Below are 20,309 nucleotides of genomic sequence, written 5' to 3'. Positions count from 1 at the left end.
GAAAATGCATCAAAAGTTAGAGCTAATAGGACATTAAAATAGTACCCACCTCAGAAAGGGAAGACTTCAATATTTGCAAAAACTTACCTCAAGGAATTTTCAAATGTTCTCTTTCAAAATCAAGAATAAAAATCAGTGGTCACTGTGCAAATTTTTGTACCAGAGAAACAAATCCTAAATTTGTAAACATTTGAATGTCAAAATGACTGCCATCCCAGAGTTAACTCCATGAAAAAAAATTAAAATTTTGATCTTCACATAAAATGAGGAGGTGAATTTTTTTTTACTCCAAGAACTTCAAAATAAATGCACACACATGGGAGATCAGAAAAGTAATGTAAACGTATGAGAGTCTGAATATCTATCCCTGAGGTGTACTCTACATTAAAACACATAATACTGCTTTTTTCATCGCCTCCTCAATGTCTGATTTTTAAAGGCAACCATGGCTTGTGTAATTCGACAAATACTATAAAGGGTGACAAAAAGATGTCACAGAAATATTTTGTACATGTAGTTTACAAAGAATTCTTTGTCTCATTTCTCTGTTTATTTCATTTTACTAATCAGTTGCTTGATAAGTTGATTGATTGATTGATATTGTTGCAGCTACTTGAGTTGTGTCTAGATGAAGACAGACCTGCCAAGAGAGTTGAAACAACACAGGATATCCTTGCAGCTGTGGAGGAAAGACAAAACTATGCAATGTTGAGACACAATCTTGTCAAAGGGTATGATCAGTAACTTACATTTGTATGTTTGCTAGTCCAACGACAGTGCTTGTAGATTGAACTTTCTCTACTCGTAAACGGAATATTCTCCATAGAATTTTTAGCTGCAGCAGAAATTAGTGCAGCATGCTGTTAAGATGGTTTAAGTATTTTAGTTGTAGGTGGCCTATTTTACAGTACAGTAACTTACAGAATGATGAAGACCACCAGAGAACCACGCGCCTTCTGTATTTCTCACCAGTCAGCAAAACTGAAAATTTTACACTTACACCAATATTTATAGACACTTGAAATTTAAAATGGCTGCCAGCCCTGAACTCTGAGGGGAAAAATAAAAAAGTCTACTGTCACAAAAATAAGCCAGTGAAACTATTGTCAACTACATGAGCTTCAAAGTGAGCTCTCACAAGTGATACAATAAAATGAATTGTGAAAGTGTGAGATCCTGAATATCTCTCCTCAAGGCACACTCTACCTTAAAGAGGAAATTTACCCAGACTTTCTTAGGTAATCAGGTCGTTATTTAGTGAAAAATAAACAAAAAAGCGTTGGTTTCATTCACTTTCACTTGCGCGTATTAGCGCAGTGGCCACAAGCTGAACGTACGGAAACCGGAAGTGACGTATCAAACTTGCTCGTCACGGTGGGTTCAAAGCGAGGTCACTTATAACCAAGCTCTTCTATGCCAAGTAGAGTACGCATGTACACGTACACAGTACGCAAACTTCAGCGCTCGACTGAAAATCATAATTGCGAAGATAATCGGTAATAACTTCACACCTGAACGAGCAATCGATGATCCTAGACTGACATCGTCAGAAAGTTACAGCGACTCGAGTTCGGAAAGTGACTATTCTAGCTCCGATGACGAAGTTCAAATTCCTCTCGGCGATCAATCATGCCTGTCATTGTCAACCCAATCGCTGTGAAATCATGCCGACACCGAAGTAATGCCAATGCTCTAAAGAGATCGACATTAATTCTAAAAGTGCAAGCATTTTAATATGTTACAGAACACCCTGACGTAGCCATGAATTGTCTACAACCAGCAGTCCTGTCTACAGCATTCCGTTTCTAGTGCCTGAGCGTACGTACTGTCCCATATGTACAAGGAAAGCACTTGGGGCTGGATATGCCCGGGGCAGTTTTCTTTTAGGCTTGTAGTTCAGTAGTTGGACTTGCAACTTTCGCTAAAAGCAGCCTTTCTCAAAGTGGTATTCGCAGAAAACTTTATTTCTGCTCGACTTAAACATGGACACCGAGTGCTTGGCCCCTATATTCTGTAGCCATTCTATAAACTGTAAGTGGAAAAGCTTACAGTTGCACACGTCGACTGCTTCAATGACCAAGTTTACGACGTCACTTCCATCATTTTAGTACACCGCTGTTTGTTAGCCAGTGAGTGAAAGTGAATAAATCGACTCGAAAGCCTTTCAATGACCATATCAGTTTAATATTCCAAAATTATTTTCAGGGTAAATTTCCCCTTTAAGGTACTCCACCTGAGTGCCACAAAGATACAAGAACACTGGCTCTAAGTGAAATTGTAGCAGCCCTTGTAGATATGACAGCACCTGAAGTTCCCAAGTCCTGCAATTGCAGTGGGGTTTGCGCTCGTAAGAGAGGACATGGGGCATATACATGCAGAGTGTTGAATGAGTTCTGTAAAATGGCATGCACAAAGGGCCCCCCCCCCCATGAGCAAGCGCAGCGCAACAACAACCGTGCTTTAAAGTTTACAATATACATTTTGACAAACATGTTTCAACTTTCATCAATCCCCAACGTACCTTTGATACAGTGTTTACATCGGTCGTAGGGGTCCCATATGACCTTCCAGCTCAGTTCCGATGACTGCCTCCCTTTAACACTGAAGCAAGGAGTATACTATAGCCAGACAGTAAAAGCCTGAAACATGTAATGAAGACGATTTGTTAGAGACAGCTGATAGGTACAAAAAATGTCTTAATGCACTTTAACAAAATAAAAAAAATATTGACCTCTGTCCAAACAATGCATGGTCAGACAGTGTCATTGATAGTAAAGCTAGCAGTATTAGATGATATGGAAAGACTAAATCTTAGAGATGGCAACATTTCCACCTTTGCTTGTTCTTTGCTGTTCTCGATGGTCACCTCATTACATTTGAACCACCGCCATAGAAGATTGTGTTAAAATCTCATGCCCTAGCCAGGACAGCCAACCAATCAGAAAGAGGTTTACAATGGACACTTGTTTTGGATTGCAGCACTGTATTTAAAAACACAACTTGATTGGTTCCTGCAAAGGGTTTTGCATGCCATCTCCTATGACAGTGGTTCAGCTGTAGTGAGGCAACTAGCAGCTAATGACAATGACAAAGAACAAGCAAAGGTGGAAACGTCGCCATATCTACGTCTGATTTTAACCAAATTGGGAAAGGCTGTAATGTTGACAATCAAATTTGTTTCTTGCATTGACTACAGTTCTCATGCTGGTGCTGATATTTCACTGGATCTGTACAGCAATGACTCACCAACACCAAGGTACACTCTGTACGTAGTGGACAACTCACAGACCAAAGGACCTAGATATAAATTTGCCATATTTATTGTACCACAGGGAAGGTAAGAATGCTCTGGACAAAGTCAGTTCTTGCTAACACCAAGTCAACATTTTTTTCAATTTACTCTATCTCATAAAGCATGGACATCCTGAAAACCAGCAATGGACTTATTGCAAATAATGTTGAGACAATACATGTATGTATTTTGTGTTGTAAATATACTCTCCGTCCACTCTTAAGGTAGTACATGTCTTGAAAGTGAAAGACTTAAACTTTTGCTCAAACTGTCCTCAAGGAGACTTTCAACTCTACTCTTACCAAATCAACAATAAAAATCACAGTTCACTGTGCACCATGCAAAGTTTGGTACTACAGAAACAAATTACCAAACATTTACTGATGCTTGAAATTAAAAATGGCCGCCATTCCTCCACTAGTTGTTTCAACACAAATCTATGTGGTAGTGACTGACTGATTCAGACTACAGCACCATGTATAAAAAAATCTACTCTGACCTCAAAATCAGTATACAGGTGAAAAAGAAACGAGATTTTTCAAAAACCTACCTTGTGTTTATCAGTTTATTTCCCCATACCAGTGTAGCAGTACAACAGTCCACTTTGTTGCAGAGAGCCAGAGTGGATGTTTGGCAACCCAGAAGGCAGAAGACAACTTACAGCCTCAGCGGGATTTCAAAGACTGGTTGTAGTGTCCTTACACAGAGACCACAACTATGAGAACATGGACAGCATAAGAAAGAACTATCAAGCAAAGTGATGGAATTAGCTCCAGCTGGATTGGATAAAAGATCTCAAGTTAGTGGGTCCAGTCTCACACGACTTTGATTTATATGTTAATGGACCATAAACCTATCTTAATGCCACTTAACTTATCATAAATTTTTGAATTGTCACAAAGCATCAGAATTCAACTATATACTGGTAGTAGCTGACAAAAGTGAATCAGATGTTGGATCAGCTGATAATATAACAAGATCTCAAATCGGTTTTTGGAGCAACTGGCATTTGGCATTTATATGGAACAGAATGTATCACAACATGCTGTAGTTGAGAAAATTTAAATTCTCAAACCTGAATCAGTATTTGGTTGGGTACACTGTAGCACTCCAAGATCAGTGTAGTAATGTATAGTCTTGGTTTCCAAATACCAGAAGCCGCTAGCTGGTAGGTGCTGGTGTTTTTTGAAGGACTGAAGATACAAACAAGAAAGATAGTTATGGTAACAATGTGTAGGTCCTATGTGTATTCCCACATGTGTGCAGTTTCCCAAATAAGCGCTCACATTTTTCACGGTACAGACTGTTATAAAGTACTGTGTTTCATGTACATTAGTTCCACTATCCAGAGTCACAAGTAGAGAACCTTGCTAGAAAATAGCAAGAAACTGACACTTTCTTGCTTTTTACAAGAAATCTGCAAGTATAAATGTTTCTCACATTTCCCCCATCAGAATATTGATCTTGCAGTCAATCAGCAAGAAATCTGTTTTCTCTCTCTATAGCTGTACATCTGCAAGAAATCGTACCTCACAGTGAATAAGGAATATAGACTATAGAGGGAGAAAGCAAATTTCTGGCCAATTCACTGAAATCATTTTCTCATGGATATTGGATGAAAAAAGTAATTTTTTGCCAAATGACTGTAAGAATAAACTATTCTTGCCAATCCAGTGTGACAAAAAATTAATCCTGCACATTTCTTGTAAAAAAGCAACGAAGTGTCCATTTCTCGCTGTAATCTCACAAAATGTGTACCTGTGATTTAAAAAGTAATGCGTACAAAGCACTGTTTGAATCCAAATATTCATTAGTTGTGCTGTGTAATTTTCACAGAGATTAGCCATATAGGGGGATTTACACCATACATGTATGTTTCAGGTGCCATTTCTGTCAGTTGGTGATGACATTGGTCAGCGAACCATTCAATATCGAGGTCACAGCAACCTCAGTGGTGACTTTGTGGTGGAAGATGTTGAAGTCGACAACAAACAACTTTTCAGGAGATTGATATTTCAAAGCAATCAGAATGTCGTCCAATCAGAAGCAAGACTGAAAACAGGTGAGCTACAATATTATAAAGGCATGCTTTTCAATCCCAGGTGTACTTGTACTGATTTATACTCTTGTACACAGCAAAAATAATTTTGCCCCTGTGACAGGCCCTGTACAGACTCTGACAAACCCTGTGGTATGGGTCTGTGTCAGCAAAGACGTCCCATTGCTGTAACAGGGGCTGATGTGCAGGTCTGCATCCAGGACTGTGGGGACAGGACTGTGTACAGTGTTGTGGACACGGACCTGTGACAGGGTCTGTGAAATTTCTGCCTGTCTCAGCCCTGTATTTACAGGACTAACGGTACACAGGAATGTGAATACAGACCTGTGACAGGGTCAGTAATTTTTTTAATGTGCACACAATTACACAGCAAGAAAACTACAGGCAGATTTCAGTACATGCCTGTAACAGGGTCTGATCAGTACCTGTAACAGTCCCAAAGAAATAACCTCTGTTACAGGATCTGTAAAATTGGTCAGATATCAGGGGTGTATGAACAGGTCCATATCAGGCCTGGTATTACAGGAATGTATACAGTGATGTGATTTCTGAGTGTATCCAGTGCTGTGATCACATGACTGAAATACTGGTGTACAAACAGTGGTGTGTCAGTGTTGAATTTACAGGGCCTGAAAATTTGTTAGATTTCAGGGGTGTATATTTTCAGAAAAATGGGCTAAATTTGATGACAGAAATGAACACAGGCATAATTGTGTGCACATTAAAATAATTATTGACCCTGTTACAGGTCTGTGCCCACATCACTGTTCACAATCTTGTAAATACAGGTGCTGAGACAAGCAGAAATTTCAGACCCTGTCACAGGTCTGTGACAACAACACTGTACATGTCCTGTCCCCATAGCCCTGGATACAAACCTGCACATCAATGGGACGTCCTTGCTGACACAGCCGGTATCACAGGTGTGTGTCATCTGTACGGGGCCTGTCACAGCAACAAATTGTTTTGGCTACTTATGCCTGTATTCATTTCTGTTATCAAGGTCATACTATTCTGGAGTATTGATGCTCAACACTGACAGAATCAAAATCATGAAAGATGGTGTGACAAACGCATGTTAACATAGACATTTTGTTGTGATGTGGTTTGAATAATTATTCAAAAGTGACTTTAAACTGTGTATATGTAAGCTGCTCTGAGATACTGTCCGAAGTGAAAGTGAAAGTAACCAATTGACAATAGATTGAGAGTATTTGAAGTTTGAAAGTTTTGACCTATCCTTGATGGAAAAGACGTGATGTTTAGACAGTTGATTCAACTCAATGGCACTTGAAAAGTGGTATCTGGAAAGTGCAGGGGAAAAACAAAGAAACTTCTGTTGCTAGTGAATCAGATGAACAACAAAGCAGACATCACAGGGGTCACAGGGTCACAACTTTGATCTCTTTATTGTCTGACATACACGCCCTAGATATGAATGCAGTGTGCACACTCAGATTCATAAAGACCTAGATGCATACATTACTGTACAATGTAGCTGTAATGGAGGAAATTCATCTCGTGCAATTTTTTCTTAAAGCTACATAATAATGTCACGTAATGTCATGAAACAAATTTAGATTGTAGATAACTCTTCAACTTTTTCCTGTCACTTGCCAGTGAGTTTTGTGTTGTGTTATTGAAAAACATGTTATAACACACTATAGTTTGAGAGGACATTAAAAAATCGCTAATCCTTAAATATGAAAGTATTTTTCCCTTTATTTTTGCAAGTGATACATATGTGCACATGTATTTCAATTTCTAAGGACATGTACACTGCACATGTACATATATACATATATGTAGAAACAAACTAGCATTCCTAGGTAAGTGTATACATCCATGTTTACATATGTACATACATGTACATACCAGTACACATGCAAACATGATTGTATCAGTGACAAATAAATGTGTTCTACTAACAGATTCATCATATCTTATTGTTATCTGCTGCCTTCCCTCGGGGAAGGATGCTGAGTGCATTTCACCATCAAGTCGCTTTAACACATAGAAAATGCCAATAGAGTTTATTAAGATAATTAAGTCAATATAGTACAAGGATCATGAAAAAAGTTATAATGTAAAGATATGACTGCATGTAGGAGCATACTTTATCTTAGTCACGGCATATACAATAACAATAATCAGCAAGGTACATGTGTACATGTAGACACAGCATGTGCGATAGACATGGTTTCCATGTCTGTGTTACCTAGCTGCACATGCTTTTGGTTTACCATGGAATTACATATACTACCTTTGCATACCATTGCTGATCCATTTGCAATTTGCAGTTTACTCACATCTCAGCTCATTGATAAAGGCTATTAGTACAAATCATGACTGACAAACCTATTTGCAAATTATTGACTTTCCCATGGGCACAAAGTGTGTACCACTTCTTGCCGACGTATTCTTGTATTTGTACGAGGCTGAGTCCATGCAGTGTTTTCACAGATCAGGAGTGAAAGGATTGCCAAGTGTTTTTATAGCACTTATAGATGTATTGATGATCTCATAATGATGATTTCAATCCATTTATATCTGACATACATGTATCTAACCAGATGACTTAGAAATCAAAGAAACAACTGAAAGTGCCAACTCGGCAACATACCCAGACACATTTTCCGAAATTAAACAAGATACACTGTATGCGTGCATCTATGTATTTAAACACTCTCTGTTTGTCAAGTAATATATACATAAACCATCTACCCCAGCTTATAGTATATACACTTTACAACTCCTTAGACACTGTAGAGTTTGTAACACATATATTAAAGACTTTCAAGTGAGACACAGCCTATAGCAGCAAAAGATGGTGAAGAAGGATTCTCAGTTCTGTAGTAGATACATAGACATTATATCAATAGTGACGAGTCTGTTTCAAAATGGTGAGGCTTTGACTAAAATCAGTAATTTGGTGGCTTTAAGGGATAACACAAAATTTGTCACTTTGGGCCAATTGTTTATGATGGCTGTAGCATGCCAGCAGGGCATACTTACCGATTCGGACACCTGATACCTCTACTAAACATTGGTTTAACATATTCCCACATTTATTGTCATTGTCTATTTGATCGCTGGACCCAATAAACTATTCATTTACCTTGACTGATATTATTTGATCAGTTTTGATGTTGTATTGCATGGGCTTACTATGAATGTTGAATTCTGACTATAAATACCTTTGGCATTTAGAGAGAAAAAGAAAAGGAAAGAGTGGTAAAAAGAAAGGACCTCTTATCACAACGCTGGATCACAGCTATCTAAATTCTGAACACCATATCACCATGGCAAAAGGTTTGACACTGTTACCAGATTTTGAAACTCTTTTAGGTGAGTAGCATTAATGTACATGCAGTTTTTTGAACGACAAGAATGACAGTTTTTTGAACGACTGTATCCCTTTAATTGTCCAGAGCAAAGTCCGTAATGTACCGGTAGAATGCACCTCAGGAACAGATATTCAGACTCTCAAACTTTTATAATACAATGTACTATATTGGTCTACCACTTGTGACAGGCTTACTTTGAAGCTCTTGGAGTAACTAAAGTCTTAACGGGCTTATTTCTGTGAAAGTGGAAAATTGAATTTTCCCCATAGAATTAACACCGGAATGCCGGTCAATGTGATGTTCAAGAGTGAGTAAACATTTAGTAATTTGCTTCCCCAGTACTCAATTTTTCAAGGTGACCCCTGATTGTCATTCATGACTTTGAAAGGCAATGATATAATGTTTCTTTACAAATGTTTCAATGAAAGTTTAAGCACAATAAATCATGTCTTCTTGATTTATTCATGTCTTATTTGTATTCTTCATTTCAGATCAAAATATAAGTCTTCTCTTGATTGGTCTAGGAGGAGGTGGACTGGCCATGTTCATGCACAAACATTTTCCAAAGGTAAAGTTGGTCACAAACAAATTTAAACCATAAACAGAATTAACTTACTTTAGAAGTACCTGTTCACAACACTATTTCAAAAATAAATCAGATGTCATTATCTTTCCTTCATGCAATTTTTGCCAATAAGGCAAAGTTTTAAGTGACACAATGTAAAGGCAAACATACATGACACCTTACTTTGATAATCCATGTGCAGTATGTACACACTGAATTACTGTTAGAATAATTTTATGACCATGATCATGATTTTGAATGTTAGCCTGTAAAATCATGTCTTTGAAATACACAGTGAAACTATGAAAAGGTACATAATGTAACTACCATACCTCCTGGTAACCTGATTGTTCTAGAGGTTGTCATGTCAAGAGATTGAGTAGATAATCACTAAATTACATGTACATACCATTTGTACATTAGTTTCAAAACAATGGTCATTGGTTTATGACTTCAGATGTTTCTGAAGACTTTCCTCACTCCACAGCACATACATGTAGACAACATAGATTCTAGTTCAGTACATATAAATGCTCTATCGTTTCTAATCTACAGGTCCATGTTACAGCTGTAGAACTGGATCCAGCAATTGTAGATGTCTCCAAGAAATGGTTTGGATTTGTTGAAGATGATAGAATGAACGTGTTTGTGGGGGACGGTCTGAAATTCATCGAGGAAAAGGCAACTGAAGGTAATATGACTTAGTTGTGAAGCTCCTTCAGCATTAAAATTAATTGCAATTCATAGTCACTCTTTGCTTTCAGAGACAAAATCAGCATAAATGAAATAAAGTACTTTAATTCAGAGCCCCATCAGTGAAATCTTATCAGCTTGTGATTTCAAATTTCTACTCATTCAATGTCAAATTACACCATTGATTCTTATCCTGCCAAGTTAATCAATCACCATCAGGTCAAGTTGGCTAAAACAAGTGTGGCATAACTTTTCCCATATGTTTATTTTAGCAGAGACTTTATTAACATTTGAAGGCCCTTAAACACATAGTTTGCATGTGAAAGCAACTCAACTTTCAAAGATCAAATGGTCAGCAACTTGTGAAAACAAAAACATGGCAATGAAATTCATAATAGACATCAGTATAAACTCTAATCAGATGGAAGTCATTACTTTAGATAAATGAGACTCCATGTTCAGAGAACGAAGCCAATATGGCGGATGCCACTGTTTATTTCTATTTATAGAAATAAACTGTGGCAAATGTGACCTCAGAGTAGGACAGTTCTACTGGGGGCCTCACAGGGATGGGGGTTACAGAATCGTGAGGCACTGGGAAAACATGACCTTCTCCTTTCAGTACCATCATCGGAACTGTAATGTCACTTTTTACCGGTCTCTTTTGCCCGAAAAGTAAATTTACTTACACATTCTGTAACGAGCTACATGTATTACACTTCCCTAACCTCTTTCTATAGTTGGGCTAAACTAGGGTTAGGGGCTTTTACACAGATGTACAGCAGTTTCAAAAATCCTGTAAAAGTACTGGAGGGGCCCGTGCATGAGCAGGGGTATACTCAGGCAAGTACACTATACATGTACGTGTATGATTGTTAAAACAAAGAAATCAGACGTACTATTCAGTGGTCACATGACAGCCTCCTAAAGCAAACCAGTTCACTTCAAAATGTAATTAAGTTGGTTAGTCATTCCACATTTCGTATTTTTGTCTGACTGAGCATAGACAACGATGTCTGGGTATTTCATATACATGTAAAGGTGTACACTGGTGGCCATATTGTATTTGATTGGACCTCAAAATATTTCAGGACAATAAAATTCCTTCATTCTTTTTGTGTACAGAGTGCAAATAAGTAAGTATACAAGTTTTAGTGATACATGTACAGTGGCATGTCTTTATTTGGATCTAGCTATACTATGTAGAATTTTATCAAAACGTGACTTGACTGCGTTACATTGATTCTCAACTCTTGACCTTTAGTCTTCTTGTTGTTATTGTGATTGTGAAGTGAGTGAATACTATTTCAAAATAATTAGGATATTGCATGGACAGAGGTAATTAAGATTAAACAAAAAGAAAATTAAGATTCAATGCATGCAACATTAAAGTACAGTCTGCAAAACATACATGTTACTGCAACCTCTAAATGCAGTTACACTGCTTGATTTCTCAAATTGTCAATATGGCAGCCATATTGAAAATGAATGTTTATGACAAGAAACATCATGTTCTTGAACAGATTTTTGATAACCATTTTCACAAAACAATATTCATCAACTTCAAGTTCAATCACATTTTACTTTTTCAAACAGCTGCTTTTGATTGTTGATTAAAGTCTAATGTTTGAACATACCATGTGTGAAAGGTCACACATTTGGACTTTTATATCTGTAGAAAAATGATTGTGTACATTATATCAATTTTTGCATATCTCCTAGCCTACAATTTATCAATAACAAAGTCTACAAAGTCAAATCAAATTAGTAATTATGATATCATACACATGTACCAGTATGTTTTGATGATACATTTTCATGTACAGTAAAATTACAAAACCATATCTTTCTTTACAAATCAGGAAATGAAAAATATGACCTGATCATGCTGGACGCCGACAGTAAAGATTCATCAGTTGGGATGAGTTGTCCACCAGCAGGTTTTGTGGAAAGAGAATTTTTACAAAAAGTTTCATCAATTCTGAAACATTCAGGTGAGTATTTCTATTTACATATTGAGGAAATCAGTATTAAAATTCACCATTTTAGGCCTAGCCTACATGAAACAAAAGCAAAACAACAAAATGTTTTAATTACCCGAGATGACAACTTTCCCGTAATGTGGTGTTTATAAGATACATCCTACTGACACCCAACAGTGGAATAATGTTTTGAGATACAGTACATGATTGTTTGTTCTGAGTGTCTCCTGTCAGTAATGCAGTTTATCATCATTATACCAGAGAAAGTTGAAAAACTTATTTTTGTTATGGAAATGCAGCACGTACAGAGTGTGTGTCTGTATATCGTATGATGTGTACATGTGGTATAAGAAATGAATTTAGGAATTAGGTGTGGTTGAAATGGACGCTTTTAACTGCTATCAACAACATTCTGTTGGCATTTCAATGACCTTTTGATGATGTTGCAATCCATTCTTGAAACAAGGTCAATCTTCAGAAACAGTATTACATGTACCTTGTTATTTACACCTTGGACACAAATAAGAAATCCAATACTGGTTACATGAGATATCTGCACTGTGTACACAGTGCTTTTGTCATTATATTTAATTTACATTGTTCTTTGCCCATTGAAAGAGTTCCTCCTTCATACAAGCGATGGTTCAGATGCAGCAACTACCTGCAGTCCACAGACACATGTAGATAACAGGACACGTCTTTACAGGCCTTGATTAGTCACAGGTCTTTTTGTGTGTTTGATAACCCCTGTCACATCATATGTAATATTCATATGATTCCAGTGCTGTTGTTTACTGACTTATATCAGGTTTTTCTGTGTATAATTCATGTAAAGTATTTTGAGGCTGAGTATACCAGTACACATGATGACACACAGATGCACACAAAAACTTCAAACTTTGATGCGTGTCTTTTCAACAGAACTGTGTGCAGTGATGTAATATATGTAGCAATGCTACAATTACATGTAAATGTACAAGTACACAGACATGTATCCACAGATCTGAGTACAATGCAGTATAGGTATTACTGTAAAAGTAATGTGAATATAGGGGTGTGACAGTAACTGTGACATAACCTGCTTGCATCATCAACTATAGTACATATTTGTAAACGGTTCTGAGGGAACAGGCATTTGACATGGTCACGCAGTTTTTTTGTCCCTGACAAAGGCCCACATGAATGCTATTGGATTATCAGAGACTGTAGTTAAAAAGTCTGATAGCATTGCAGTGAGATTTCTGTCAGATAATATTAATGCACATGATACTATATTCAAAATTTGCATTGAAATCAGTTTCTTGGAGACTTCTTCCTAAAGGGTCAAAAGTGGTAAATTTTTGTGGGGACATTTTACACAAATATACAATCAGACAACAGATCAGTCATATCTACGAATGTTAAAAATTTCAGACGTCATTCAAATATCCAGACCCTGCAACATCTCCGGTTACAGCTCTAGATGTCCAACGATATTTCACACCTATGACTGTGATAATATAGAGGCCACTATGGATTACATCACTGACCAACCTGTGAAATTTCTGATAAAAACAGCTGCATAATCTTATTGAAATTACTGACTCAGTGAGAAGGGCTACTACAGTGACATTTGTATCTAGTAAAAGGGACTTGTCTCATACAAGCATGTCATGTGTAATCAGCCTGCAGACGTTTTGCTACATGTATGTAAGTCAACCAGCAGCATGTAACCCATGTACAACTGACATTGTCATATGAGAACAAATGGACTTCTGAAACGCTGGTTACAATGTTCTAGACCTGAATCCATAAAACCATACTTCAAAGAAAGTACTGGTGCATAAGTAGCAATGAAGGCCATGAAACAAAAAGAGTTCTAATGCATTTGCTATAAAATTAAGACATGCATCTTTTTAACATGTCATTTCTTTTTTTAATTTCAAATTCAGGAATATTTATTGTGAACCTGGTGTGCCGTGATGCCACTCTCAAATCAACAGTTTTCCAGGATTTGAAATCAGTGTTTCCCAGGATTTACTGCAAGAAGATTGAAGATCAAGTCAATGAAGTAGTGTTTGCTTTAAGAGATAGGACTGATGACAAAACTGAACAGTTAGCTGTCATTAATAAACTGTGTAGAGAGAAAGCTGGCAAGCTACAGACTGTTGCTAAGCAACATACAGACTCATGGGATAGCTCAATGAACTTGGCAGAGATGATTGACAATTTGCAGATCATTGATTAAGTCTGGGTCAACTTCTCACCTTGAACACATGGAAGATTACCACAAAGTGTAAATCTGACTGCATCAAAAAGTGCAGAAATTTTTAATGAAGGCGTGTAATTATCTTAAACATAGTAACATATGTCAGGTTTCCAGATTTATGTACTCAGCAAATACGATCACCTGGTTCTTGTAACACAAAAAAGGCTCGATTTAATCACCTTGGAGAAAACAAGATTGCCAAATTCATGTGAGAAGTACAATGACTAGCACGTGTGTGAAATGTGACCAGGTCTGAGAAAACAGTCGGGAGATGTAGTCGTCAAATTCTATAGTAGACAACTTTATTAGTAAACTAATAATAGACATTTGCTACATACAGTGAAGCATAACAGTTGGGTGAGAGACAGTGCAATATCAGCAGAGTCCAGTGATATGAACTTTTGAAGGTCAAAATGTCTGTAATTTGGGGAGGCATTGATAAAACAGTTTTGGTGGGAAAAGTCACGAGAAAGGCACATAATGGGTTTAAGCCCAAATAGCTGCTAGTGTGTAATAAGCCAATCTCAAAATATCCTCAGTTTTCAAAGAGTTTCTTTGAATAAGACCCATTAAAGACTGAAAAAGTGTGTAACGCTGTCGTAAGTGTCAAAAGTGGCATGTAAATTTTAAAGTTTTACATCATTTTTGATTTCCTGCCATTTGTAAAAACTAATCATTTGACAGAGAAAATAAAGATTGCGACAACAAAATGTCAGCCATAATGTGTTGTGCATTCAAGTAAATGGCAGCATGCTTGTTTCTAGGATGATCACGTTGTGTTTATATAGGAAATACTACATTTTTTGTACTTTTCCATGGAGGGGCCATTTTACGAGTGCAGCACCTGATTATTATTTAACCTGTTAAAGCATGTAGGCATGGTCCAAATCAACAAGCAGGTGTACTTCTATACACGCTCTTCAGTTAGCACATTTACAAGAGCAAACTGGTTTGAAATCAAAATCATGAAAATAATGCATAAAATTCGCAGCTATTGGGGCTTTAAACATATTATCTCAGAAGATAGAAACTTTGGTTAGTAGAGTAAACAGTGATAGGACGCAGTGCTGCAAAACTGAAATCTTAGAAGGAATGCTATCTATAGTAAGGAAACATACTAGAAGTAATGTAATACAAGAATATATTTCCCAACAATACTGTAAATGTGTTAATGATGCAGAAATGTGGTTGTAATAATATATCACATACATGACATGAAAGAAAAAATAATTCAATGAATTTTTACAATTTATTCATTTATGTGATCAGATGTTCTGAAATGGCACAATCTCCAAAACATCAACTTTCATTACAAATCTTCTTACATGTAGGTTCTGAAGGGTTAAGGTGGTATGCACCTCAAAAGTAGAAAGGCTTAAACTTTTGCTCAAACTTTCCTCAATGTGAATACTTCTCACATAAAAGAGTACTTTAAAAGATAGATCACCTTGAAAAAGATAAATGCCAGTATTTATTATTGTGTGTGTGTTGAAACAACAATCAACAAAGGCCATCTTGATTGTTCAAGACAATGAAAATGTTTCTATTTCCTCTGCAAGCGGTGTTCAGTTTGTATAAATCTACATGTCTAATAAAACCGCATCTTCAATAATGACTATAATAAAGATATGACTGTAAAAGGTGCCTAGTTACATTGAAACTTGGAAATGTATATTGAATATAACTTAAAAACAAAAAAATCTGGTCTCCTTAAAAGAAGCTAGGCCCATGTACGATATATGCAAGACTAAATAATGAAACGACATTTCATGCCCTACTTGTATTTGAATGTTTTCACAAATCTTTCAACTCACTAATGTATCTACAAATGTTGTGGCTTTCTTGTATTGAACAATATGAATTTCATAATGTCTGCTCTATGAGACTGGGTACTTTGACCTGTCATATAAATTACTGTAGCTCAAACACTGCATCTGATGACCCAAAAACATGAAAGCATCTTTACACTTGGGAAATAAACACTAACAGTGTATTTCAGTAATTCTGGCTCCCTGCTTTCAAAAATAATGCTGTGACTCTTACATAAAATAAGGCAGTCATTAAAAGGGACAAAATGCTAATTTGTTCACAGGCTATATGAGCAACACATAAATTACACCCACACTGTTGAAATGCATTCTTATGTTTAGTCATGGACTCACACTACACCAGTAAATGACCCCAACCCATTTACACACTAATCAAAAACCAACAGGCAGCTTACATGTATGATTTTCTACTGAAAGTTTTATAGTCACATATTGTGTTTTCCTTATTTTTCCCTGTAATGGTTTCACCTTATGGAAAAAATGGCAAGAAAAAACATTAAAAACATTTCTTATTTTAAAACTATGTCATCGCATGACGTTCAAGCAGTATTTCCAAAGTTTTGGTTTTCAAATCATTTCAAGGGGAAAATCATGTTAACTGTGGACTTGTTGCGTGAGATTTCGAGAAGCTTATCACACAATATAGCGAAATTTCGTATCATTAGAGGTAGCACCAGTAGCATCATACTAAAAAGCTACTAACCCAAGGAAATGCAAGAATCACATGAAACCCCATCAATATTTTGTGACTTGTGAATCGTTCAAGGGTGTGTACATAGAAGCGAGCAAGGGTGTGTACATAGAAGTGAGAGGGATTATTAAGACATTTTGATCATTTCTTATCACTGTATCGCTATCTACACCAGTAGATACACATAATTTTTAAATCCCCATCGCAAAAGGGTGAATCATCCTGCTTAACATGCAAGGCAGTAAAACAAAAGATTTGGAGAGTCTGACCTAAAACACATACTAGTTAAAGCATCACAACAACGAAGGAATGGTGGACCAAGTAAGGAGTAGATGTCAAATGTCAAAAATATGATGAAGAGTGTCAAGGCAATCCATGGCCGAAAACCCCGTTCCCAAAATAGGCTGTAATCAGTCAATAATTCCATCGCCGACTTCTTATTTGGTCCAATCTTCTTGAGATCTGTTCTGTATTATCGTTGTGCGACTGACCGGTCAACACAGAAACTCTAGTAGGCCTAAATCTGCTAGTATCTTCATTGTCAGGGTAATGTTCATGTTCAGTATTATCGTGCGACCAGCTGGTCAACCAAGAAATTCTCTGTGGTTCTTTCGCTGGATGGTGACGCACCTTCCTGAGAAATGGCAACGAAGATAAAGAATAAAACCCACCAGGAAGATATTGACTATACAAAAGCATTGGGTACTGACCTGTTGATTCTTGGGTCAATATAAATCATTATTGCTTAGTAAAATGCACACTGCATGGAAAGGTCATGACTCGTCAGAATTATGGGAGATGCATCAAAAGCGTTGATTATCCACAAATACAAACACTGTGGATATGTGACTACCGCATATGTCATGGTTTTTGAGAAGTAGAACTATCAACCATGTGTAGTAAGGAAACTGGCCCACACCCGAAGCCATTTCTTAGCTAGAAAATCCCTACACCTTATCAAATACCATCTCATGGGTTACAACTTGGGACAATGTTGAACACATTTACTGCAACACATAGTTACCCTACATACGCTTGTGATGATAAAACCCACCCATCCCTCAGAACACATTTTATGTTTTACGGTTCCCCGTTATAGTGTGCTACTGTCGTTCCACTCGTACTCTTCCCGAGGAGAATCCAATTTTATCATGATTTTATGGATGTTGACTATCTTATCTATCTTACCTGCATTATAGGTGGCATGGAAATGTCTTCGTCTGCTTGCGCATCTACTAAACGTGAATTTCCAACATGATACTGTAAAGTAGAGGTAAAGCAGAAATATATCGCCCTTCAGGTGTGCATATCAGATGTGATTCAAGTCTGGGCAAAAAGATTGACATATAGATAGATAGATATATATATGCTAGTAGATAGATATCGATTCAGATACATTTTCTGTGGTTTACACGCAAGCGGAGTTCTCACATGCTTCTCAATAATAACGATGATAAGGAGGAAAACACCATCTTTGAGACAGGAGTGATAAAAGGAAATAGTACCTTGTATTTAATTCTTTGAGATTGTTCCATCGACACAGCGTGTCCACATTTATCGTGTGCATCCAAAAGTCGTGTGATATCAGCCTTGTTTACACAATCTTTTACATTCTTCCGGCCAAAACATGACAAGAGTCTATTCATTTTGACGGAGTTGGAATCTGTTGGATACGAAGGTGAGGGAATTTCAAACAGTGTTCAGGACAAATGTTTTCGATCATTGTAACCTGTCTACATATTTTAAAAAATGAACATAATTGACATTTACCACAAAATAATTTTGAAGATAATTTGTAGTTGCACGCTGTTGCCTCTAATTCGATGAAATCAAAAGCACTTCTGTGCCGCTACCTGATATACGGAATACGATGGAGCAAATGAATATTTTTAAAACCAGAGGAGACTCAAATAACGGCTTACAATCGACACAAATGTTTTAAAGCTGGCTAGTTTCAGTTTCTAATGCTGCGAACAAATGAACACGTTTTGAACGAAGACTGTATATGCAGGTTATCCTCATGTGGCGATCATCATGTAGATGAAACACTGACTTTCGCGGAGTAAAATTCAGTAATTCGCGATGATCAAAAAGACTGTCTGAAATTCCTTCTTCGTGTCTTTTTGAATGAAATCTATGTCCACAAACTACTGAAATGGATTAAAAAGGCTTAAAGGTAAATATATAGACTTCTAAAACTGAGATATCGTTAACTCACAAGCCTGGTTCGCCGACGAGCGATGATGATGATCGAGTAATGGCGGATAATGCAAAAATAAAGGTCATGTGAATTGGCTTAGTCACGTGGTATTCCAGCACCAAACACAAAAGAAATTCAGTTAAGGAAGAAAAAGAAAACGTTTCAGAAATCATATTTCGCAAACAAAGTGCTACTTACCCTCTTCTTGCTTCACATAGAAGGGTTATACGGAACACCCCTAAATTGTTAGAAGTTCGCGTGCCATGACTCATTTTCGACTTCTCCAATCTTGTTAGCTATTTTCGTGCGAAGTTATTGAGGGCGATATTACCGTTCAACATCGTCATGGGTCCAGTTGACCAATCTTATATGTATAGGCAATGTCACATATTTTGTTGAAGTAGATTTAAGATCACAAAAAAGTTTTCCCTTTGGAATGTAATAATGAGGTATATTTGGTAAAATAAAACCCTTTTAGATTGATGACAACACTTTTCGCTGAAGTGTACACACTAGCGTGCAGGGCGGCAGAATTTCAGTAATACAGTATAGTAGCCGAATTACGAAAATACGTTGCAAATGCAAGTCAATGTATAGGTAAGGGTGACCTCTTACAGTCGAGTGGTGGCTCTAAACCATAAATGTATATAGGTTCAATACAGACCGACAATAAAACATCACAACAGTTTGTAGGGTCAACAAAGAGACCTAAAGAAACTTTAATGTGAACCAGCAGTAGTCTGAATAGTTCCACCGAAACATAATTCGGACATTTCATCATAACTTCTATAGTTACTGTGAAATAACTATTTGAAGAACCTACTTCACGTTGCATGAAAGATGTAAACTATGGTCGAATTGTAAAACACGTCTACACTGTGTCGTTTGCGAAGCGTGTCGAGTGATTTATATATGCATATCATGACGGTTCAAAATGGTATTTGGACAAAGGGTTTGTATTGTGAACTGTTAAGTACCATTTTGTACTCAGATGCAGGACGCGAACCTGTCAACAAAACAAAACGACCTATGTGACTTGTTGAAAGTCTGGACTATTGCCAGATCATAAAACCCAGCGCCGCGATACTTCACATGCATGGAGACTTTGAGCTAGATGAGTGCAAAGTACTTTATATTATCTAAGAAAGGTCCACATTAAAAGCATTTTCTCTGTTCTCTTATACATTATTGAATTACTGATGTCAATACCGGTACACTTGTCTTCAGATTGATAAACATCTCGACGTATAAAGCAAACCAATTCCATAAGCTTATTAAGTGATAATTATTTGAAATGAAAACAAATGCTATCAGTGAACATTCAGCCCATGAGATGCATCGATCCTGAAATCTAATTTTCAGATCTCTTTCCCATGGTTCAATTAAACCCAATTTCCAGCTTG

The 20,309-nt window shown here is 37.0% G+C and overlaps 1 protein-coding gene and 1 long non-coding RNA gene across 2 annotated transcripts in view; one reads left to right on the top strand and one right to left on the bottom strand.

The window, feature by feature from the left end:
- Positions 1-14,896, top strand: part of LOC139128342 (eEF1A lysine and N-terminal methyltransferase-like) — a 42,355-nt gene extending 27,459 nt beyond the window's left edge. Inside the window, 10 exon segments of the mRNA XM_070694136.1 lie at positions 1,541-1,678; positions 3,197-3,337; positions 3,906-4,030; positions 4,033-4,091; positions 5,174-5,354; positions 8,562-8,699; positions 9,190-9,266; positions 9,819-9,954; positions 11,819-11,950; positions 13,870-14,896. Of these exon segments, the coding sequence (XP_070550237.1) occupies positions 1,541-1,678; positions 3,197-3,337; positions 3,906-4,030; positions 4,033-4,091; positions 5,174-5,354; positions 8,562-8,699; positions 9,190-9,266; positions 9,819-9,954; positions 11,819-11,950; positions 13,870-14,165 (1,423 nt within the window). The 3' untranslated portion in view covers positions 14,166-14,896.
- A 525-nt stretch (positions 14,897-15,421) lies between these two features.
- LOC139128340 (uncharacterized) lies at positions 15,422-19,604 on the bottom strand. Its single transcript, XR_011551261.1, has 4 exons — positions 19,105-19,604; positions 18,212-18,369; positions 17,895-17,966; positions 15,422-17,340 (listed from the first exon to the last, which is right to left on the bottom strand). It is a non-coding gene; the product is annotated as an uncharacterized lncRNA (long non-coding RNA).
- Between the last annotated feature and the right edge of the window lie 705 nt (positions 19,605-20,309).

This window comes from Ptychodera flava, unplaced genomic scaffold (assembly GCF_041260155.1).
Source record: "Ptychodera flava strain L36383 unplaced genomic scaffold, AS_Pfla_20210202 Scaffold_50__1_contigs__length_938362_pilon, whole genome shotgun sequence".
Lineage (NCBI taxonomy): Eukaryota > Metazoa > Hemichordata > Enteropneusta > Ptychoderidae > Ptychodera > Ptychodera flava.
Note: the sequence above shows the minus strand (reverse complement) of the source record. Positions and strands in the feature narration are given on the sequence as shown.